General features: G+C 55.5%; 2 protein-coding genes across 2 annotated transcripts; both read left to right on the forward strand.

The window, feature by feature from the left end:
• Positions 1-5,234: 5,234 nt before the first annotated feature.
• On the forward strand, positions 5,235-7,935 carry LOC131503480 (testis-specific Y-encoded protein 8-like). Its single transcript, XM_058714950.1, has 6 exons — positions 5,235-5,546; positions 5,709-5,939; positions 7,148-7,270; positions 7,364-7,475; positions 7,613-7,758; positions 7,864-7,935. Exons 1-6 carry the CDS (start codon positions 5,235-5,237, stop codon positions 7,933-7,935), a joined length of 996 nt encoding a protein of 331 aa, XP_058570933.1.
• A 13,053-nt stretch (positions 7,936-20,988) lies between these two features.
• Positions 20,989-23,857, forward strand: LOC131503482 (testis-specific Y-encoded protein 3-like). Its single transcript, XM_058714952.1, is given in 7 exon segments — positions 20,989-21,058; positions 21,368-21,846; positions 22,539-22,616; positions 22,761-22,872; positions 22,965-23,108; positions 23,202-23,288; positions 23,829-23,857. Coding segments are annotated over 7 exon segments (999 nt in total).
• Positions 23,858-23,936: the final 79 nt, after the last annotated feature.

A 23,936-nucleotide genomic window follows, 5' to 3' on the forward strand; every position in this document is an offset into this window, starting at 1 on the left:
GTGCCCTCTGCCCTCTCATCATCAGCCGTGATGAGTCGGGTGATGTTCTTCCTCTGTGTCCACAGGCTTAAGCCCTGTGTCCAACACGCCATGTGAGACTTGTGAAAAGACTCCCAAGTGCAAACACCAGCAGGCGCTCAGGGAGGTCGCCTCGTCCCAGGCAGCCTGTGTTCCTTTGCCTGAGTGCCAGGACAAAGGCTGCCTCAGCCACATAGGGAACGATGGACTTGTGAGGCCTTAGCATTCTGTGCAGAGGTGCCGGGCAGGCCTGGAGCTTAGAAAGGACTGGGACGAGCCTCACCTGCGACGACGTGAGTGCGGGGGTACTCCTTACAGAGCAGATGGCTGCTTGCCAGAGATGTCTGTGCTAGGGATGGGGCAAAAGCTCCACCGTGCTAGCAGTGCAGTAGACAGAGTTCAGCCTTGTCCATCGCAGGCTCTTCTGTATCCCCAAGTAACACGGCCCCCAGCACAGCGTGCCTGAGAGTGACATCCCGACACTAATATTCCTGTCTCCCAAGCTGCCCGAGCCCCCCAGGATCCCCACTGCACAGCTCTGCAGTACAAGAGCCTTCTCTGCAGTGGCTCTATTCCAGAGAAGGCGAGGGCAGTCCCAATGCATGGAGGCCTCTTGTCCCTCTCAGTATGCAGACAACATGGTCAGCAGCGTGTCACCAGGCTGTGGAGTTGAGGATCTGTGCAACCAAGCCTTACCTCTTCCAGGGCGGAAGCTGTCGCACTCTCTAGAAGGGAAGGCAGGTCTTTCTCTCGCTGCTGTCTGCACACTGGCTGGAGAAGCACGTCTTCTCAGCTGCTTGATGTGTAAATGTCAGGGTACTCAGGAAAAGCTCCCTGTGCTGACCCGAGTCTTTGGGTGTGAACATCCAAAGAAAGTATGGCCCATGATTCTGCAGTGGGAATACGGCCTCAGTGGTCATGAGGCTGGGCCCCTTGGGGCATCTTTCTGCACAAGCAGGCCGTTACTTGATAGGTCTTGCCGAGCAGAAACACTTTACGGGACAGGTGAACACAGGGTCCCCCCCCCGTTAATATCTCCAGCCAATACCTCCTTAGGGGCCAGGGTGACGTTTCCGCCCGGCCTGTCCCAAAGACAAGGTACGGACAAGGTGTGGGTGTGGTTGCACTCACGGCCCCCAGAGCCAAACCCTCAAGTGTGGACACTTGAGGTCCGTGGTCAGAGGCCTCGGTGCTCTGTGTCCGAGGGATTACAGCCCTCATGCTGCACACACGGCAGCCCCGGATTTCCTCCCTAATGCGCAGCACTCCCTGGGGACCCCTAGGGTCCAGGAGCTGCTAAACCGCCTACACAACTGTATCTGCTGCCCAGCGGCCTCTTCCACCCCAACATCAGCGTGTGTGGGCTCCAGAGTGCTGTCCCTTGAGAGAGGACACCCTCAGCAATTCAGGAGCCTTCTGACTTCCATGTTCCTGAACCACACGTGTCTCTCATTGGTCTGTTGGGATCGTCATGTTGTCCTCTGTGCACAGGAAATGTCTTGCTTTGCCTGTGCTCCTCTGTCTCCCTGAGTGAGCCCTGGCGTGTTTGTGTCTTTTCCTGGCTTTGCCTGTGCCGACACCTCTCTGGTGATGCCTCCTTGCCTGGCCTAAGTGGGCACAGCTGTACCCGTGTAACCGCCTTCGTCTCTGCACACCTGTGTCTTGTGTCAGCTGTGGCTCTGGTGGCCTGTCTTGACTTTGATGTATGCTTCTGCGCTTGAGTGTGTTTCCCTCTGAATTCAAACCCTTTCTTCCACTGACAGATCCAATTGCTGTCCTGCTGTCAGGTGGAGGGGCTTCTGCGCATTCTGTTATGTGTTCCAGGAGCCAGAAATCCTTCCGTGCCTGGAGGACCTTCGTCAGAGGATTGGCCATGCACTCACTGCCAGCCAGTTCATGTCCCCAAATGCAGCTGCCTTGCTGTGAGCATGCAGTCACACCTCTATTTTCTGTCCCTCTGTTTTCAAACCCTTTGCACCTGAGGGGCTCAAACGTCACTGGCCTGCACCTTGCACATGCAGGCGTAAATTGTGAAAAGCGGTCCAGCAACGTTTTCCCACTTACTCTTTTGCCATGTGGCATGTTCGTGGCTGTGAGAGACTTTCCCCTGCCAGTGTGTGTCTCGTTTCCGTGTGCCTCCTGTGTGTTCTGGTCCCTAATTTGTCCATTACGTCCTACCTGGGAGTCTGATTCATGTTTGCGGGAACGAGGCTGACCCCTGTGACTGCTGGGTTCTGAGCTCAGCTTAGTCCCCCAGGACTAGTGCGTGAGTGAGGGACACAACGGGCAGTGACGGATGTGCCCGTATCCTTCACGTGCAAGCGCTCCGTCCAGCCACCTTCACCGGGACATTTCTCAGCGACCCCTCTTTGTTTGTGGTGAGAGCCCTTGCCTCTGAGAAATCTGACGAGGCGGTGAAGCATTGCTTACGGCTGCCCTGTGCAAGTTAGATCTCCAGAACTCATGCACACGGCAGGACTGCATCTTCACACCCGAGGCCCGACACCTCCTCATCGCACCCTCCCCTGATTAACACCACTCTGCTCTCTGGTGGACTGCATGCCTTTAACTCCTTTAGTCTCCTCAGGAATCCATCAGGCAGGGCTCACCACCACTGTGCTTCTGTCAGGGGCTGGCCTCTTTCAGTGAGCCCCGTGCTTTCTGCACCGATGCTCAATGCACCCGCCCAAGGGTGAGCCACACTAAGCCCGGCGGCGAGCCCTTTGGCCCTACGTTTCCCACCTATGTGCTTGGTGGCAGAGGTGCACAAGGAGCCCGCCTGCATGCGTGTCCCAGGTCCTCCACAGGGTACAAAGTACCGCCTCAGGAGGCTGATCCGCATCACACGGGCATAGCTCTGCTTGCACGTGTTAGCCTTTCGTATCATACAGGCAGCGCAGACTTAGAAATCCCGCCACCTGCTTACAACTATCCAGCCCTCGTGCTTCTGCAGACGCTCTGTGTCTGTACAGACATTTGAGTCACGGTCTCATGACCTTCCAATACAGCTTGATGGTCTGTCCTTAGCCTACAGCCTGGGATGCGGTTCTCACTCATTGTCCTCCCCTCGGGTGCCAGTTTCCTCCATCACTGTGGTGGAAGGTAAGCTTTATAACCATCCATTGGCTTGACAGTACTGGGCGGATCACCTGTCTGCGTCCGGGGATCCGAAGGAGACCTTGGCTCTTTTGCTCACGGTGCACCCTTTCTCCGTGATGAGTCGCTTTGGATGAGAAGCTTGCCAGAGGCGAGGGTTCTCAGAGTTGAGCACATTTCCTGGGCATCTGTGAGAACCTCGTTGGTTCCACTCAGACAGCATTGACATTCATGCATGTGCAGCCTCTGCCTTTGCTTGAGTTTGCTGAGCTTTGGGACGTGATTTCTTCCCGCACGTGCTGTGCCTAAATCTCTGCTGTGTCTTTCCGGCAGTCCCGTTTCCTGTCTCCTGCTGGTAACTACAGGGCTTCCAGCAGCCCTGTGGGGATCGGGTCCTGGTGTTCTTCCCTGCGGTGCCCTCTTCCTCACCCCGAATGACCTCAGTCATTCCTCAGTCTAGGAAGCTAGAACTAGCTTCCTTCTAGTTCAGGGTTCGTTTCAGACTGCCCTTAAGGTCCAGGTCGGAGTGGTGCCTTTTGTGCTGAGGGCTGACCACTGTACAGCATTCGTCTCTGTGCAAATTGCACAGGTGAATTTCACCAGGTGAAACTGCACACTGCAGTTGCCCTGTCTTCAGAGTCAGCCCACCTGTCTCTGCCTCGGCTGCCCCTGCTCTCCTTCCTCCTACCCTCTCCTTGCCTCCCCCTCCCTTGTCTTCTTCCTGTCCCTCCCTCCCACTTTCCTTCCAGCTCTCTTTGTCTTCGTCTCCCTCCTCTCCATCACTACTGCCTCCCCCTGTCTCCGCCGGTCTTCCTTGTAATAGGTGCCCCTCTGTCTCTTCTTGTCTTGCTCCTCCTCCCTGTCAGTCCCGCCAATCTCCCTGGGACTCTCCCTCTCCAGGCCGGTCTTCCCCTCCACTCGTCCTTCCTTCATCTGCTTGCACGTGTCTCTCTCTCTCCCTCTATAGCTCCCTCTCTCTGTGTGTCTCTTTCTCGCTGTCTCTCTCAGTGGACCTTCTGTGTCTGGGTGCATGCTTCTTCAGAATTCTCGTTGGCGCCTGGGAAATGTGAAGGGAACTCGTCTGCTATCGTGTGTACTAGTGAAAGCAGGCACGGGGCTTTCTCAGAGACAGACACAGACAAGTTTGCAATACTCGGTGAAGGGCCCCCTAAGTGCCCTGCTTGGTTGGAGTCGTCCTTCTTTTAGTGGAAGGTTAGATTTCCGGACCGGAGCAAACTGCTAAATCCTACTACCCCACCTCCCTGGCCCTCTGCACGGAGATCAGTAGGGCACCAGTGGCAGATGGGGCTCTGGGGGTTGTTCTTTGCTCTCATTTGCAGTGCAGTGAGGTCTACTGAGCTGCTTTCTGGCAGGGACACGGCACTGGGGTGGATCTAGGGTGGGTGTCACCGGTTCTGGGTGGGCACCCACCTTACCGCTGCCCTCAGCCTGACGGCCAGGGAGGAGAAACCGTGCGGACGGCCATGTGGCCCCAGTAGGCGCGACACCTAAGGACTTCTCCAGGCCTTGCCCCAGCTTCATGAAGAAGGGGCAAGGGACGGAGCATGCAGTGGCTCACGGCGTGGACGTTCCTGTGCTGAATGCTCTGGTGCCCGTACTGAGGCCTCTGGGGAAAGGGTGTACAAGCGACCACAGATTGTGTGATACCGGGGACCTCGCAAGTCAGGCCTGGAAGGTGACAGCGCTGAAGAGGACATGCGGCAAAACGGGGCTCACGCTGGTGGCTGGGCACTTGCTCCAGAGCCCGGACCGGCCGCTGGCGCGCGCTTGCTGGCCACCAGCACCCTGTCTTGCTGTCTTGCAACTCATTGTTCCGCGAACCCGGCCAGCGGGCCTGACCTGCCCAGGAACCACTTCGCCCCAGGCCGCATGCGCCCACTCTTCACTGCCTCTGTCTCGGCCCCTCCTCCACAGCAGCCACAGCCAATGCGGAGTCCTCAAATCCCAGAGCCTGTGCGCCTGCGCCCAACTTGGGCGGGCTGAGGCGGGAGGCAGCAGGGAGCTAAAGGTCTTGCGGCCAAGGCTCCCCCCACCGGCTGCCATTTCCCTGTCCTTGTCCTGAGGCTGCCCTAGCTACACTGGGGCCGGGGCGGAGAGTCATGGCCAGCGTGTCGCGGTCCGGAAAAAGCAGCGATTCCCGTCGACCCTGGACCCTGATCGTCCCGGATGAGAAAGGTCGAGAGTCCCGGACCCGCGGGAGTGCAGGGGCGCTGGAGGGCGTGGGTTGGCCGCAGTCCCCAGGTTCAGGGGCGGCAAGCGCCCATCGTGTGCAGGAAGCCCAGGCCGGGTGTGAGATACAGGTGGCAAGCCCAGCGGAGGAATTGGTGCTGATATTGGATGACGGAATGGTGGCGGCTGAGGTGGTGATCGGGGAGGAGGAAGAGGACGGCGGGGGGGCGACCGAGGAAGAGGTGGCTGGAGAGGAGAATTCTGAGGAAGCCAAGCCAGAAGCAGAGGACATGCACGAGGAGGAGGAGGTGGAAGTTGAGAGACAGCAGCAGGAGGAGATTCAGGAGCAAGAGGAGAAGCGCGAGGCAGATGCAGAGGCGGAGGAGGGGCCCCCGCTCTCACAGGAGCTGCAGCAGCGAGAGCCAGCGCTGCGTCCTGCCTCAGCCCAGGACCCACTGGCAGTGCTGGAGCGTCTTCAGCTGGAGATCAGCGCTGGGAATGCCCAGGATTCCAGGGCCTTACGGCGGCTGAAGCGCAGGATTCTTCGGAGGCGGATTTCTCACCTGGATCACAGAAGGGCCGTCATCAAGCACATCCCTGGCTTCTGGGCCCAGGCGGTATCCTTCCTTGTGCTGGTGGGTGATGGCGGGGGCTGTTGTGCAGGAGGGCTGGGCACTGAGAGCAGGGTGCCTCAGGGCGATGGCCCCGAGGGAGGAGAGCTGGGGAATGGTCCCTGGCCCTGGGTTGGTGTGGTCTGGGATCCAGTGTAAGGCCTTGCACAGGGGCGGTTGTTGGGCACGGGGGGACCCGGGGACTTGGAGCTGCTTCCTCTTGGTCTCCGCCAACATTGGCCTGCAGGCTGCTCTCAAACATTATTTGCGGACGCGAGTCATGTGTCCCCATGCTACCAGAGCTAGGGTAGCACAAAGCAGCCTTCACTCAGAGCAGATAAAGCAAGGAAATATTTCGCTGCAAAATGGGAGAGTTACACAGGCCGCACACCCACCTTCACATTCACAGGCTGTGCACGGTTTCTTAGCAGTTCCGTCAAAGGAGAGCTTTTCAGACACACACTCATGGCCTTTAGTGGAAGCACGCCACGCCCCTTTGCCAGACAGTAGGACGACTCAGACCCACTCCGAACGGGGTACAAGCTGCCTGCACAGACCCTGACATACACACACACACACACACACACACACACACAGGATTCTCTCCTGGTATGTCCACCGCTGCTTCCCTCTCTGTCCTCAGGCTCCGGCTGGGTCCCACCCATGTCTTTCTCTCCGGACTGGCTGTGTCACTGTGTCTATTTCTTTTCCCTCCTCGGCCCTCCTCGTCCGTGCTTCTTGATCTCTTTCTCCCTCCCACACCCTCCGCTTGCATCGTAAGTGGGCAGTCGGGTTCCTGTAAGCCATGTTCTTCCATCTGCACTCAGAAGGCTGGTGACAACCTAGGTCTTCACGGGAATATGCCAAGAAACCCAGCCGTGAGGAGGGGTCAGTGCACAGGCCGACATCCCAAGCTATGATGGGCTGCTGGCAGCCCACACAGGTCAGATATAGGAAGGAACTGTGAGGAGTGCAGGCAGTGGAGTCTCTCCCTGCTGTGTGCAGACAGCGTGGGAGGTACAGGAAGCCAACGGACTGCCCAGTGTCGATGGGGTCTGATGCATTTGCAGAGGCTGAGGAGTGTGGGGACTAGTGTTTCCTGGTGTTTCTGCAAATGCCATGATCCCGTCCTTTGCTCTTAGCCTGGGAGGTTTGGAGGGGGTGTGTGTCTGTTTCCACAGCATCTGAAGGCACAGCTCCTTGACACAGCACAGATTCTGAATCACCCCCAGTTGTCGGCCATGATGGGTGCCCAGGACAAAGACGTGCTCAGCTACGTGGTCGACTTGGAGGTCAGACCGGGGAGGCTGTGGCTGGGGGCCGTCCCGTCGGGTGTGGGATTTGGGCGGGAGAGGGTGAGGCAAAGGTGCTCACCCTCACAGCCAGGCAAGTAGCTCGGGAGCCCGAGGGAGGACACTTGCCCCCTCCTGTCCCATTGCTCACGGCAGGTGGAAGAAGTGGGCCATCCCAAGTACCGCTGCAGAGTGATGTTTTTCTTTGGGGCCAACCCGTACTTCCGGAACCCAGTGATCATTAAGGAGTATCAGCTTAGCTTTGCTGGTAGGGTGTGGGTCCCATGATGGTGCGGGGCAGGGGGTGAGGAGCATGAATCAGGGGCATGCGGGAGGGCGACGGGGAGGGGGAGGTGGGTGGGGAGGAGGCCATCAGGTTGCTCCTCAAATCCTCTCTTCCTGCAGGCTACAGGGCATCGCATTCCACTCCAGTCCAGTGGTTCTGGGATTATGAACGTGGAGCTCCCAGTCGCAGGCATGACCCCACCAGGCTTAACTTGTTGAACTGGCTGTGTGAGCACAGCTGCCCAGGGGCGAACAGGATTGCCGAGGTGGGGCCCCTGAGGCCTTCGTCAGCAGTGGGAATGTGGGTGGCCCCCGGCCAGAGAGGAGAATGGGCTATGCCCAATGTGGTGCCGGCCTGTGTCCCCTTCCAGATCATCATCGAGGACCTGTGGCCCAATCCCCTGCAGTACTACCTGAGGGAGGAAGGGACCAGAAGACAGTGATCTGACGTGCGCACGTGTCGGTGAGAACCCCAGTATGCGGTGTGTTGACCTGTGTGTTGTATGGGCAAGGGAACGTGGGCCAGACATTGGCTTGGAAATGGAAGGTCCGCCGAGACAGGGACACAGGTAGCATGGGGAGAGGGTGGGAGGATGACAGGGGACCTGCACAGACTCAGCTGCAAACACACAGAGGGTCGAAGCCTGCAAACCAAATGCAGTTGTGCTGTGGGCTGGGGCTTTGGAGAGCAACTCAGGACGAGCAATGCTTCTCCACCACAAATGCTCCCCGTGGATGTCCGCCCTCTCCCGGAATTCCTCCTGCTCCTTCTGTCTGGATTTGCCTGCCAGTCTTTGGGTCAGGAGCTGACGTGTCCCCAGACGCCACTGTGGTGAGAATCTCGCACTTCCTTCCATGTGCCCCACCACGCCATGTCCTCGCGCAACCTCACAGCCATTCTTAGAACTGGTCCAAGGCCATTGGGGGCTGGAAATGAATCCCTGGGTGAGAAAGCAAGGGGGATCGCAAAAGGGCGAGGCACAAGAGTGACACCAGCTGAGAAGTATTTGCCAATATCCCGTATCATTCTTGGTGTCTGTTGCGTGGGGGTGTGTGTGTGAGCGTGTACGCAAATGTGTCTGCGTGTGCCCACATGAGTCAGGGGCTCTGCATCTGTGTGGGGTGAATGCGCAGAGCTTCTATCTTTGCCCATGCAGAAACAATGGAGGACACCACGAGTGCTGGAAGAGATGGGTGGATGAGTCTCCTGTCTTCTACGTGCCCCAGAGAGAATTGAGGAAGAGATAACGTGTGGCAGCCTTGAAGAGTTTCCATGATGTTTATGTGGACACGTACAGGACGTTGAAAACCCTTCTGTTTGTTTGTGTGTGTGTGTGTGTGTGTGTGTGTGTGTGTGTGTGTGTGTGTGTGTGTGTGTATGTGTTTATGGGGACCTCAGGAGGGACGATGAGATCGGGACCTGAGTGTGACTGTCCTAGCCACTGCCCGGGTGACTCTGTGTGTGTAGGAGAGGTGCAGTCCTGGTGTGGGGCAGGTGTTGCCATGTGCACTGAGGCCTGCCTTTTTGGGCAGGCAGAGCCTGGAAAGAGGAGGAGGAAGAGACAGACCTGTTATTTGGAGACCTGTTGTATAGGCCAAAGCCGAAAGGCAGGGAAGGGGATTGCACAGTGGGACCAAATTGGTCCATTGGGTCCTGGTACAGTGTGGCCAGGCCTTGGTGGGATTCAGCCAGGACCGTTGCTCCCAGAAGGGTGTCCTGTCCTTGGTGAGATAGAATCCAGGGAGCAAAGCCTCCAGTCAGGATCAGAGCTAAGGCCCCGTGTCCCCGGAGAACTCAGGAGTAGGCAAGCTTCTCACAGTCGATGCCAGTATACCTTGCTGCTGCCTCCCACACCCGGGGCCCCTTTGACCCCGAGCCCTGTCCTCAGACAGTGGCTCAGGATGGGAGATGTGTGAGGGGAAGAGGCAGGTGTAGGTTGTGGGCAGCAGCGAGGCTTATGAGTGGGATTTCATGGAGAGAGTACGCGCGAGGGCGGAGATCCAGCGTGAGTTCCTGCGAGTGTGTGCGGGTGTCTGTGGCAAACTGGGCCTGAGATCCGTGGGGATGCCGGCAGTGTGAGCGTGCATGTGTTCGTGCGATTGCATAGCCGTGTGTCTCTGTGTGTGCAGGAGTGGGTGTGTAGCCGCTGGAGAGACAAGGAGAGACACATGGGTCTCTGTGGATGAGGTGCTTAGGTGGGACAGTCAGGTGCCAGAATACAAGAGTGCAGTCCCTTCCCTCCTGAGTCCTGATGGTAATCGGCAGGATGGGTGCAATCGTTGCTGTGCCAGAGGGCTCAAGTCAGGATGCAAAAGGGAAATTGGTGCAAGGTCAAGAGGGGGGCCGAGGGGAGGAAAGCCTGTGCCCAGTGGCCAGTGGACCACTTGTGAGTGAGTGTGCTTGTGTGTGTGTTAGTGTGTGTCTATGTGGGAGTGAGTGTGTGTGTGTGTGTGTGTGTGTGTCTGTGTGTGTGTGTGTTGCGTTGCCCTGGTGGGCCTACAGTAGCAAATACGTAGGGGCTACATGGTTGTGCCCAGGCTTTGTGCACAGAGTAGCTAGGGAACCCAACCTGTCAGGCTACGTGGTGTGCAGAGGGCGTAGGTATTTCCCTGGAGGGAGCCGTCCAGCAAGAATGTCTGCTCTTGGCAGACGTGCCATGTTTTGTCACGAGTCAGCTCTTCCTCGGGGCTCTCCTCTCTGCTTCCTGTGCACCAGGCCCAGGGAAAGGGACGAGCTTGGACCCTAGACCTCAGGTGACTTGAGACCCCCAGGGGTGCCATACAGGATGGTGTGTGGGGATCCGTGTGTGGATGGGCAGGTGAGCAGCCTGCCAGCTGCTCTCTGAGGGGACAGTTCCTTGCCAGCAACACCTCTCCCCGCAGCACAAGATCACCACTGTCGCTGCAGCTGGGCTGGGGACATGTCAAGGTGTGTCCCAGAACTCTGTTCCCCTTGCACGTACGGGGTGCCAGAATGAGCCTCTCAGTCCCTGTGCGGGCGACCCTGATTAGCCTCAGGCTTTGTCGATTCCTGGCCTCACGAAAATGGGGAACTGGGTTCCTTTCTCAGCGTCTCAGCGGTTGCATGTCGACGGAGGATGCTGTGGACAGTGTGGTCAGGATTCTGACCGGGCTCCACCTGCCCCGCCCCAAACCGCAGTGGGCAGCACGTGGCCCACTCTGTGTGTGCTTTGGGGAATCTAAAGCCTTACAGCCCCTCCCGTATTCTTCTCAGGTGGTGGAGGTTCAAAGGGGCCTAGGGAGGAACACTGGTCCCAGTCTGCTGCCGGCTGTGCCCACAGGTGTGTGTGCCCAGCTCCTTGACGCTGAAGCTGCAAGGCTTCGCACTGCCCCCAAAGCCCCATCCCTAGGATTTGCGTGTGGGCCAGATGGAAGTGAAGTCCCAGTGACCCTGCGGGATCACAGCGGGTGGTCTCGTCTGTGCCTGGCTACCCGCCTACCTGCCTTCCACATAGCCCGTTGCCCCCATACAGGGCTTTCGGTAAACACGCGGCCACCATCCAGCATGAGAGGGAAGGCTGGACGGTGTCCCAGTACCGCTGGTCATGTGTTGGCTGCTGCCAGCTGACAGCATGGAGACCCCATGGCCCGGTGGAGGACGTCCGACCTGTCCTACAAGGAATTGGGGACGACTGTAGGGATGCATCAGGTCCCATGCAGTAACCTAGCCCTGACCTTATCTGCCTAGCGGGTGTTCGAAGCGCCTTTGGGTCCCAGGCCTGGCATGTGTGTCGGTGAGCTTCCTCCTGGATGGCACTGCCGACACAGGGCTGGCTGGTCAGGGGTCGCGTGTGAGGCCCGTTGGGGCCCGGCCTCTAGGTCCGATACTGCTGTAGGTGTTGTTGAAAAGACAGAGCACAATATGATCGTCCCTTGGGTGTCGCTGCACTGGGGATCCTGTCGCTGCTCCCAGGTTCCCACTACCAGGTCTCCCCGGGAGGCCTGGGAGGTTGCCAGGCTCCTTTTGCAGGGACACAAAGGCTTGTCAGGGCCCATGCCTCAGGGTCCGGTGCTCATTGCGGATGACTTGGGGGCAGTGCGAGAGCTATTGCTCCCGTTCTTAGGGGAGATTGCGGTGGTCTTAAGGGACAAAGATGTGCCTGGAGAAGAGAAGGATGACCAGAGGAAGCATTAAAGGAGGAGGGGAAGGACGATGAGGAGGAGTTGGAGGAAGAGGATTGGGAGGCGTTAGAGCAGGAGGAGAAGGAGTGAATGATTGGGTGCAGGAGAGGGAACAAGTGGAGGAGGAGGATGTCCAGGATGAGGAGGAGCACGAGCCAAAGGAGTAGGAGCGGCTGCGGGAGGATGTTGAGGAGGGCGAGATCAGAGGGAAGAGGATGAGGAGAAAAGATAGAGCCAGGGTGGAAGAGCATGAGTAGAAGTGTAGGAGCAGAAGGAGGAAGAGCCCGAGGAGGAAAAGGTGGAGGGAGAGGAGGAGCGGGAAGAGTTGGAGGAAGAGGATTGGGTGGGGTTAGAAGAAGAGGAGGAGGAGAAGGAGTAGGGAATGACTGGGTGCAGGAGAAGGACAAATGGAAGAGGATGATGTCGAGCACCAGGAAGAGGAGGATCGCGAGCCAAAGGAGCAGGAGCAGCTGGAGGAGGGAGTTGACTAGGACGAGAGCAGAGGGAAGAAGAGGTGAAAGGTCAGAGGTAGGGCAGGAAGGGCAGTAGCAGGAGAGGACCTGGAGAAGGAGGAAGAGTCCTAGGAGGAAGAGTTGGAGGAGGAGGAAGAGGTGAAGGACGAGGACGAGGAGGATCAGATGCAGGAAGAGGATTGGGAGGAGTTACAGGAGGAGGAGGAGGAGGAAGACGAGTGAATGATCGGGTGCAGGCGAGGGAAGAAGTGGAGGAGGAGGAAGTCCAGGACGAGCAAGAGGAGCAGCAGGAGTCGAAGAGCAGTAGTAGCTGGGGAGGAAATTGAGGAGGACGTGAGCAGAGGGAAGAAGACGAGGAGGAGGAAAGGTAGAGCCAGGGCTGGAAGCGCTGTAGCTGCAGAGGGGGAGCAGAAGGATGAAGAGGCCCGAGGCTAAGACTTCCAATACTGTGTTGAGTAACAGCGGAGGGGGTGGACATTCCTGTCTCGTTCCTGACTTGAGCTGAGAGCTTTTGCTCATTGAGATGATATTCACGTTGGGTCGTTCATACATGGCTTTATGACCTCGATGTGTGCTCCTTCTATCCCTACTTTCCTGAGGGTTTTTTTTTTTTTTTTTTTTTTTTTTTTTTTAGCAGGAAAGGATGCTGTATTTTGTCCAACACTGTGTCTGGATCGAGTGAGAGGATCCTGTGGTTCTCGTCTTTTCTTTGGTTGATGTGAGGAATCCTGTTAATTGTTTTGCGGATGCTGAACCAGCCCTGCATCCCAGGTGCAAATCCCACTGGGTCGTGGTGAATAACATTTTAATGTATTGTTGGATCCGAGTGTCTGATATCTTGTTGAGGAGTTTTGCATCCATGTGCATCAGGGAAATTGGTCTATAGTTCTCCTTTTTAGTGGGGTCTCTTTCCGGTTTTGGAATCAAGGTAACGCTGGCTTCATAGAAAGAGGTTGGAAGTTTCCTTCCATTTCTATTGTGGGAACAGCTTCAAGAGAATAAGTGTTAACTCTTCCTTAAATGTTTGCTGGCACTCCCCTGGAAAGCCATCCGGCCCCGCAGTCTTCTTCCTTCAGCAGGTTTTTGATTACTAACTTGATTTCTTTACTGGTGATGGGTCTGTTCAGATTTTCCTTTTCTTCCTCTTTCAGCTTTGGTAGTGTAAATGTTTCTAGGAATTTGCCCATTTCTTCCAGATTGCCCATTTTATTGGCAAATAATTGCTCCTAATATGCTCTTCTTATTGTTTGCCTTTCTGCTGTGTTGCTTGTGATCTCTCCTCTTTCATTCTTGCGTTTATTGATTTGGGCCGTTTCCTTTTTCTGTTTCATCAAACTGATGACTGGCTTATCAATTTTGTTAACTCCTTCAAAGAAGCAGCTTCTGGGCTCATTGATCTGTTCTCCTATTTTGGTTGGTTGGTTGGTTGGTTGGTTGGTTTGAGGTTGTTTTTGTTTTTGGTTTGTTTCATTTTTGGTGTCAATAGCGTTAATTTCCGCTAATGATTGTTATTTTCTGCCTTCTGAATGTGTTGGGTTTCATATGGTGTTCTTTTTACAGCCTCTTAAGGCGTAAGGTGAGGTTGTGTCTCTGAGACCTTTCTTTCTTCTTTAGTAAGACCTGACTTGCTAGATACGTCCTCTTATTACACACCCTGGTGCGTCCCAGGGGTTTTGGGTTGTGGTGTTATCAGTAACTTCCATATACATTTTCATTGACTTCCGTATACTTTGTATATCCTCTTTAAACCCTTGGTTAGCCCATTCAGTCTTTAGTAGGATGTTCTTCAGTCTCCCAGTATTTGTGACCTTTCCAAATTGTTTCTTGTAGTTGATTTCGAGTCTCGTAGTGTTGTGGTCTGAAAATGTGCACGGTGTGACCTCGATCTCTTTGAACTTCCTTAGGGTTGACTTTTTCCGCCAGGAAATGATCTATAGAGGAGAATATTCCATGAGCACTGGAGAAGAACGTATGTTCTGCTGCTTTATTATGAAATGTTCTGAAGATATCTGTGCAGCCCATCATGTCCAGTGTGTCCTTCAACGCCCCCGTTTGCTTGTTGAGTTTTTGTTTAGATTATCTGTGTATTGCAGCAAGTGGGGAGTTGATGTCTCCTCCTATGATGGCATTACTAAGAATGAGGTTCCTTATGTTTGTGATTAACTGATTTGTATATTTGGTTGCTCTCAAATACACCACATAAATGTTTTCAATTGCTAGGTCTTCTTGGTGGATAGACCCCTCGATTATGACATCATGCCCTTGTGCATCACTTGACACAGTCTTTACATTAACGTCTGGATTGTCTGATAGAAGTATGGCTACTTTGGCTTTGTTTGGTTGACGGTTAGCATGACAGATGATTCTCCATCCCCTTATTTTCACTCTGAAGTTGTTTTCACATCTAAAGTGGGTCTCCAGTAAACAGCATATCGATGCAACTTGTTCTCTCATCCATTCTGTTCCCCTGTGTGTTTTGATTGGAGCATTGAGTCCACTGACGTTTAAAGTGAGTACTGAAAGATATGAATTTATGGCCATTATCTTGTTTGAAGGGTTTGAGGATAAAATATCTATATATCTTTATATCTATATCTATATCTACGTCTCCATCTCCATCTATATGTATATGTATGTGTATGTGTATATGTATATTTATATATATATGTATATGTATATGTATATGTATATCTATATGTATGTGTATATGTATGTGTATGTGTATATGTATACGTATTGTATAACTATATCTATATATCTATATCTATATCAATATCTATATATCTCTATATATCTTTATATATCTAATTCTATATCTATTTCTAAATATAAATATAAACTGGTAGATAGGTAGGTAGGTAGGTAGGTAGTTAGATAGATAGATAGATAGATAGATAGATAGATAGATAGATATGAATTTCCCTCTGAGTGTCCCCCCTTAAAATTGCATGCAGGTCTGATTTAGCGGTCACAAACTCCTTTAAATTTTGTTTGGGAACCTTTTTCTCTGTTTCTATTTTGAATGACAGCCTTGCTGGATAAAGAATTCTTCACTGCGGATGTTTCTAATTCAGCACTTTGAACGTATCCTACCACTCTTTCAGGCCTGCCAAGTTTCTCTGGATAGGTCTGCTGCAAACCTGATCTATCTTCTCTTGTAGTTTAGGGACTTGTTTCCCCTTGGTGCCTTCCTGATTCTCTTTGCCTGAGTACTTTGTGAGTTTGAATATGATATGCCTTGCTGAGGGTCAGTTTTTGTTGAATCTAATGGGGTCCTCGGTGCTTCCTGGATTTTGATGGTGTGTCTTTCCCCAGGTTAGCAAAATTTCCCACTATGATTTGCTCACATAACCTTTCTACCCCTATTTCTCGCTCTTCCTCCTCGGGACCCCTAATGATTCTGATGTTGTTCCTTCTGCATGAGTCACTGATTTCTCCAATTCTTCAATCGTGCTCTTTTCCTTAATCTCCCTCGATTTTCCTGCTTCCATAGTCTCCATACGTTTGTCCTCTGAATCGCTGATTCTCTCTTCTGTCTCATCCATCCTTGACACTGCTGCATCCATCCATCATTGCAGCTCAGTTATATCATTTTTAATTTCATTCTGGCCAGTTTTCACTTCATTTTTTCTCTGCACAAAGGGACTCTAATCTACATTGGACTGCAGCTAGTATTCTCATCATCGTGCTTCTAAATGCTGCTCCAGACATCTTGCTTGTACCTGTGTTGGTTGAATCCCTGGCTCTCGTTTCTTCATGCTCTTTCTTTCTGGGTGAATTCCTTCCTTTTGTCATTTGGAATGGAGAAAAGGAACTCATGAGGTGGAAAATTCAAATGAAATATTCAAAGTGTAAAATGTTAAAAGTAAAAACTTAAAAACACACACGTAAATAATGGAATGAATGATGCTAGATTCTAGGCATGTTTCATCTGGGTGTTGAAAGTGGTTTTGACACAGGGGAGAAAAAAAAAGTGGGAGTGGAGAAAAATTTAGAAAATACCAATAAAAATATTAAAAAGGGAAATGTCGTGAGAATTTGAAAACTCAATACACTGAAGTAGACTAAAAGGAGAAGATGGGAGTAAAATAGAATTTGTGAATATAGACACAAAAGGAAAGAATAATGTAGAAGAGTTTTAAAGAAAATTAGTAAAATTTCCACCTGCCCAGTCTCCTTTGCCTCTCCGCGCACAAAAGCACCTCCCTTCCTGCGCCTCCTCGCTCTCCAAGTTCACTTCTCCATGCCACGTACCTGCTGAATTCGGAGGTTCAGGATTTGCAGATTACTGTGCTAATCCCCCAGTCAGTTTCCTGGGTGGGTACGATGGTTTAGTGTTGGTCTGGCTGTATTTCATGCACACGAGACACTTAAGAAGCTTCCATGCTGTCTGCCATCTTGGCTCCTCCCCAAAGAGGTGAGATGTGTAGCACCAGTTCTCTGATATGAGACATCCCATAGGACAGTTGTGGTCGGTGACAAAGCGGAAAAGGGCATGTACCACACAGGGAGGTCACCCTGGAGGGGGAGGCAGAGAACCTGCTCCAGACCTGGGAGGGGAGGCAGGGGCTCCAATGCTGGAGCCACGCCCACCACCCTCCAGCTGATGGTTCCTGAACAGCAGCCAACTGTCTGGGTCTGGCCTGGAGCTCCTTCACCCCAAGGACCTGTGGTCAAAAAGTTCACTGCCCTGCCTCTGCCCCACCTCCACCACAGCCACAGCCACAGCCACAGCCACTGCAGTGTCCGAAGGGCCACGTGGCCGTGGGCGTGCTTCCCAAAAGCTGGTGGGCTCCAGAAGGAGGCAGCAGGCATTTAAAAACCTTGGGCCTCGACACTCCACCTGCCGGGCCTAGTCTGGAGCCTCATGCCTCAAGTTCCCACCCCTTGTGCTCTATGGCCCTAGCCTGAGGATGGGCTAAGGCCCCAAAGCAAGGGAGTCATGTTCCGGAAAACGCTGAGATTCCTGAGAATACCGGGCCTCCATTCTGCTAGAAGAGGGCGTTCGAGAGTCCAGGCATCGTGGCAGCACGCCCGTCTCAGTCCCAGACAATTTCACTCATGCATACGCACGCGCACGCGCACGCACAGGCACAGGCACGGGCACACACACACACTCCCCCTCTGTGGCTGTCTCTAGTTGTGACTTACTCTCCTTCCTCGGCCTCCTTCCATGTCCCTCTGGCCTCTGTCTGTCTCTGAGTCCCTGTGATCATTTTCTTTAGGGAACGCTTCCTCCCTCCCACACCTCCATCTCTCTTTCTCTGTCTCTGTCCTGTCCTGGGACAGTATCAGTGCATGTGGGTTTCCGTGAGCTGTGCATGTCCATATGGACGTAGTAGGCTGCTGATGGCACAGGGCTGCAGGGGAACGCACAAAGGAACGCACAAGTACCAGGGGTCAGAGCACATCCAGACCTCCTAAGCCGTGACTGCCTCCAGGCAGCCCACACAAGCTGGGTATGCATGTGAACTGAGAAAGGTCAGTCCCTTGCCCCTTGCCCTGTAGGTTGCAGCCAGCTGGGAGGTACTGAGACCCAAGGGACTCCCCAGTGTTGAGAGGGTCTGAAGAAAGGGCAGGAGCCGAGGAAGCAGGGAACCTAGTCGTAGCTGGTGTTTCTCCACCTGCCATGTTCCAGTGCCATTGGTACTGGAAGGTTGGTATCAGGTGTGGCTCTCTTTCCTTGGCATCTCAATGCAAGCTTCCGTGACCCAATGGAGGTCCTGAATCGGCCCTAGTTTTCAGCCAGGTTTGGGCCCCAGGACAAATGCATGTGCTGTGTGAGGGGGAAAAGCAAGTGTGAGTCGTGGGGAGGAGCTAGCTTCGTGAGTGGGATGTGGCAGAGGGCATGAGTGAGTGCACAGGTCCACTAGAGCGTGTCTGTGAATGTATTGTGGCTGGCGCCTGTGAGTACTTTTGCCTGTGCCTTAGCGTTTGTGCTGGCAGCGTGCGCGTGTCTGTGTCCACGTGCCGCGTGGCCGTGCATCTTTGTGCCTGAGTGAGTGTGCGTAGGCCGTTGGCTAGCGAAGGAAAGAGACTGGGGGCTTTCCTGACTTGGTGAGTAAGGGGGAGGCTCCAGTGCCAAAGTGCAGCGAGTGCAATCCCTTCGCTCCTGGGATCGACACGGAGCTAGCTGAACACCTTTCATGACGGGAGGAAAGCCTGGACTTTGCCTGGGTCCGCTCATCCTGTGTTGCCTTGGCCAGGGGCAAGTTGGGGTTGGGCCTTCCATGGTGCAGTGGAGGAGGACCAAAGTTCCCTGCAAGGAAGTGGGCATTAGTGGAGGGAGGCAGCAGATAGCAAGAGTAAGTCTGGCCCTGCTCCTGGAGCGGCCTAGGGGATCATCGCAAGGCCTTGTGGTCCGAGCCTGGGGATGTGTCTCGGTGAACATCCTCCTGGATGACCCTGCAGAGACGGGCCTGGCTGGTCTAGAGTCCCTTGCGAAGTTGGGGCCCGGCCCCTGGGCCCCAATATTGTGGTAGGTGTTGGTCAAACTGAAAGGCATTGCCTGCTTGTCCCAGACAGTCCCTGCACCTGGGACCCAGATTTGCTCCCACGTTGCTGCCACGGGGTCTCCCAGCGATGCGTGGGAGTTTGACAGGCCCCATTTCTCTGGAGGGAGTGAGTTGCATAGGTCAGGTGCACCAGGGTCTGGGCCTGCTTTCCTGTCTTGCCCACCCCCTACGTCCTCTGCTGAGGGCAGCTTGAGGGCTCACCACTGGACCTGTTCCTCTCCCTTTCTGGGTAAGCGTTTGCCTCTCTGTCGGTCACACTGGCCACCCCCTCTCAGCCCCCTACCACCTGGTCAGCCTCCCCCCATCCACCTGCGTGTCTATGCATTGCTGTCACCTGAAGCGGTGGTGTGCTGCCTCATATATCACAGCCACCCTGGAGCATTTCTGTACCCCGTACGTATCGTGACATAGCCCAACGAGTCTGGAGGAACCTCTTCTGTGTCACGGAAGCAACATGTTGGCCAGAGGGCCCGGCACACGAATTTGGAAATCCTAAAATCCCCCGCCTGCGGGGCAGCCTCCTGGTCCCATAAACAGGTAGGGGAACACTGCACTCCACCAAAGGGAAAAGCAATGCATGAGTGTGGTGCCTGGCCAGGCAATGCATCTCGAGCCTCCAATCCTGCAGTGGCTCTGTGTGGTGTGTGTGTGTGTGTGTGTGTGTGTGTGTGTGTGTGTGTGTGTGTGTGTGTGTGTATGTGTAGCTGGTGCTGTCTGACATAGACCGGCAGGGAGTCCACATCACCACTGCCCTGACAGGGAGGGAGACCACATCATTGCCCTCACTGCACACCGTCTGCAGCTTATTGCTTCCCCAAAGTGGTCATGTGGCTTCGTGTAGACCGTGGGGCGTGTCCCTCACTTGGGTCCCAACACTACATCCCCCAACCCCCTGAAACCTCTCGGAGACCCTTGAAATCATGCTGTCTGTGGCACAGGGGGACAGTGTTTTGAGTCAGCGCCCACGCTCATGGCAGCCTGCCGCCTAAGTGAGTGGTAAAGGAAATGGGAGCAGGATGAACAGACATATGGCCAACGAAGGCCTGGGGAGGGTCCCTGTGAGAAGATGGCCGACCATTGTGGGAGGAAGGGGACCGCTGTCTGTGCGGCAGACGCAAGCTCCAGGAATCCCAGGGCTCACGGGCACGGGTCTTTCCTGTGCACTGCCACACACGGGAGGAATGGGCAGCCGATCGTGAGAGGGGGGTGTGTGCTTGCCAGCGTGTCACGTTCCAGGCAACGGGGACAAACGGCAAGAGCGGCGCGCGTGATACGCAGCCTCCCCTAGTGTGGCGTCCTCTCCACGTCACACACCTCTGGTCACCGACCTTCCCTAGCCGGTGCACTGCTAGACTGCTGTCATGACATACATGTCTTCTGGGAGCAAAGATGGACGTAGAGAATATGCAAAGGAGGCTGAGCAGATGGAAAACCAGGGTGCACAGACAGCAGGCGCACAGCTGAAATGCGTCTCCCGGACAGCCAAGGTGACCGCTGAGTGGATTTGTCAGACTAGGGGCACAATGAACAACGGTGGCGGTGTACATGGAAAAGCGTGGAGGTCCCCCTTTACCCGTGTGTATAGACAGCCGCGTGCCCAGCGCAGCGTGGAATGCAAAGGTCGCTTTCGCATGGCCAGAAGCCAAACAGGGCACCCAGAGCGCACAGAGGGCCGGCTGCAAGCCCCCCGGAGGAGTTGCCCCGCACGGGGCCCACAGCCTTCCTGCCTATGCAACAGACGCGCCCCAGTTTCCTGGTGACCTAGGGGCGGGACCGCCGAAGCCACGCACGCCACCGTCCCTATGATTGGTCCCGAAGGCAGTGAAGCAGCCTGGGCGTGGCTTGGAGCTCCCTCAGCCTCAAAACCGCAGGCGCACACCTCTCACCACAAAGGCCTCCGAGGCAGCATCGGCATGGCGATAGCCACCGCCGAGGCATCCTGGGTACAGCACCATGCGCATGCGCCCCCTCGACGTTTGGGCTCTGGGAGGAAGGGGGAGCGAGTTGCCAGCCATTGCCCTCAGGGCTCCACTGACTGGGTCTGGGGAGGGGGGCCGTGCTTTCACGTCCCGCTTCGTCGCCGGTAGGAGCCACAGTTGGTGTCTCGGGCCGGGGCCGCATGTTGCGCGACTCGTGTTTCCGAAACACTGGGGACGCCCGGAGGCCCCATGCCGCCTTCGACCGGGAAGGGGGCGGTCGAGAGACGAGGGCCCGTGGGGACACTGGGCCTCCGGCAGCGCCGGAGGTGCCGCAGGCCGAAGGCTTGCAGGCCACAAGCGAACAGCCTGTGCAGGAAGGCCAGGCCCGACCCGAGAGGCAGGTGGGCGGCCCCAGCGAGATATCGGTGCCGCTGGTGCATGACGTAATGGCGGTGGAGGCGCTGTGGGGCCTGGTGGAGGAGGAGGTTGAGGTGCCGGCCGCGGAAGAGGACACGCGTGGGGAAGAGGGGCATGACCAGAGGAAGAAGGGGGAGGAGGACGAGGAGCAGGAGCAGGGGAAGGACAAGGTCCAAGTTCACGAGGAGAAGGACCTGAAGGACGAGGGGGAGCAGCAGGAACAGAAGAGCAGAAGGAGGAGGAGGAGGAAGAGGGGGAGAGGCAGCAGGAGTCAAAGATTAGAAGGAGGACGAGCAGCAGAAGCCCAAGCAGAAGGAGGAAGAGCGGAAGGAGGAGGAGTTGGCGGAAATGAAAGGGGAGGAGCAGGAGCACCAGGGTGTACAAGCGGGCGCGACCGTGGCGGTGGAGGCATCGGCGGCGGCAGTGGCAGGGGAAGGGGACCAGGAGGAGGAGCAGGAGGAGGAAGGGAAGGCGTGGGAGCCATCCAAGGGAGAGCAGAATTGCAAACGGAGGAGGAAGAGGAGCAGGAGAAGGGAGCGCTGGAGGAGCAGCAGCAGGGCGAGGAGGAGGTGGAGGGAAAGGAGGACAAGGAGGAGCGGGAGGAGGAGGAGGAACAGAAGCCGAGTGAGCAGGAAGGCCGATGGGTGGAAGAAGCCCAGGAGCTGCAGGTGAAGCAGCAGAAGAAGGAGCGGGTAGAGTCAGGCCTCCGTCCTTGCCCTTCCCCACTGGAGGCTCTGGAGGCCCTTCAGATAGAGCTACAGCCGGTGAATAAACAAGCCAGCCGGGAGCACGCTCGACTCCAACTCAGGATGTGGCAGAGGCGGCAGCGTCATCTGGAACAGAGAAGTGCCCTTATCCAGGGCATCCGTGGTTTCTGGGCCAAGGCTGTATCCTTCCTGCTGCTGGTGGAGGGTCCAGAGGGGGCTGGGCTTGCGCAAGAGGAAGGAAAGGGAGGTGACATTTAGAGGAACCCAGGACAGGGACTGGAGCTAAGCCGCGCTCCAGTGGCCGGGAACGTGCAAACGTGATCCCATCCGGCGGTCCTGGCTCTGCAATGAGTGTGGGAGGAGGGCAGTGCCGGGGTGGGGGAGGCATGTGTGCTTTACGTCGCACCTGGCACGGAAACAGCGCTGGGAGAGTGGGGAGTGGCGGTGGAGGTCCAGGCCAGGACGGGGAAATGACCGAGGGCTTCTTCCCACACAAAGCCGCGTGGGGACACGTTTCTGGGTCCCGCTAAGCATCTTGCTGCGGGGAAGGCGATGTGAATGCCCACTGGTCGGCGCGAGACCGGATGTGTGCTGTCTGGCTGTGTGGAAGTAAGCGTCCTCAGTGTCCTCATGAGCACACAAGGCTAGGCGTGGTTGCGGGCGTCTGGGCATGCACAGCCTCCTGTGCGTGTCTAGCAGAGCCCTGCGCGATCCTGACACCCCGTGGGCCTGGACGCAGCCTGTGGGGAGGGCTTGAGACCCTGGGGGAGGACGTCAGTCCCGGGGGGAGGACGCCTGGATGCTGTCCACACGTGTTCTCTGCTTCGAGCTCTCTCATGCCCAGCACCTGAAGGCTCTTTGACCTGCAGCAGTTTGTGAACCACCCTCAGATGTCAGCCCTGATTAGTAAGCCCGATGAAAGCATGCTTCGCCACATGACCAATTTGAAGGTCGGCCTGGGAGTGGGAGGTGGTGTGGGGGGCTGGCCGTGTGGGGAGGGGAGGTGGTGGGGAGAAGTGACGTGTTCCTTCCTAAGGGGAGGGAGGGTGTCCTGGAAGAAGATTTCACATTTCTGCCCCACTGTACCACGGCAGGTGGAGGAACACAAATTTCCCAGGGAATGCCGGAAGATCCTGCTGTTTTTTGTCAAGAACTCCTACTTCCAGAATGAAGTCGTTACGAAGGAGTATGTCCTAGGCCTTGCTGGTAAGTGTCCCCTGACTGCATGGGCGGCAGTGGGTGGAGGGTTGAATGTGACTGGTTCTCTGGCGCCGTCTCACATACTCGTCTTCCTGCAGGGTATAGGGCGTCTCATTCCAGTCCCATCCAGTGGCACCCAAGGTACAGACAGGAGGCCTACAGACGCAGGCATGACAACAGCAGCCTCAACTTCTTCAACTGGTTCTCTGACCACAGCTTTGCCGGCTCTAGCAGGATTGCTGAGGGGGGGCCCTGTAACAAGGAAGGGAGGTGATTTTCATGGGTTCCCCCACTGCGTGGGATAGCTACCTGAGGCCTGGCCTGTCTCCCCTACCAGATAATCATAGAGGATCTTTGGCCCAATCCCCTGCCGTATTTCAAGATGAAGGAGGCCCCAGGAGAGAGAACTGAGAGGGAAAGAGGTGAGCAGCCAAGGGTGTGGGCACTGAAATGTGTGCCGTGGGGTCCGTGGCACAATTCTCTTCTGCATGGAGGCACCGAGACTCACAGTGGCACAGGAGGTGACACCAGGTCAAAAGGGCATCGGCCTGAGACGGGGAGTCTTAAGAAGTAACGTGTCAAAGAGACTTTTCCCTTTGGGGAGCCTGAAGGTGGGAAGGGGGCTAGACAAAAAGAATGAGCAAAGCGGGACAACCAAAGCTGGCTCATCAGATAGCACGGTGACAACTGTCATTCCCGGACCATGAACCCCACCGTCAGGCCTCCTACCACCATCCCACATGTTGTCTGGCTTCGGGAGCCCCTTGTCAGCTTTGGCACAGCTTATCACACCCTCCCATTCTACTTTCCGTTTGGAAACATTCAAGCAACCTTAATCAGGGCCAAGATCAGACTCTCACCTGTCCTGTGTGTGTGTGTGTGTGTGTGTGTGTGTGTGTGTGTGTGTGTGTGTGTCTGTGTGTGTGTGTGTGTGTGTGTCTGTGTGTACCCATATATCCCAGGGATATGCACGATCTAGAGAAGAGTATGAAGGAGCATCGCACTTCATCGACCCCAGTGGAAACCCTTCCGATGCTCACCGATGGTCCACAAGATTCTCCTGCCCACGA

Source organism: Neofelis nebulosa, chromosome Y, assembly GCF_028018385.1.
Source record: "Neofelis nebulosa isolate mNeoNeb1 chromosome Y, mNeoNeb1.pri, whole genome shotgun sequence".
NCBI classification, from domain to species: Eukaryota; Metazoa; Chordata; class Mammalia; order Carnivora; family Felidae; genus Neofelis; species Neofelis nebulosa.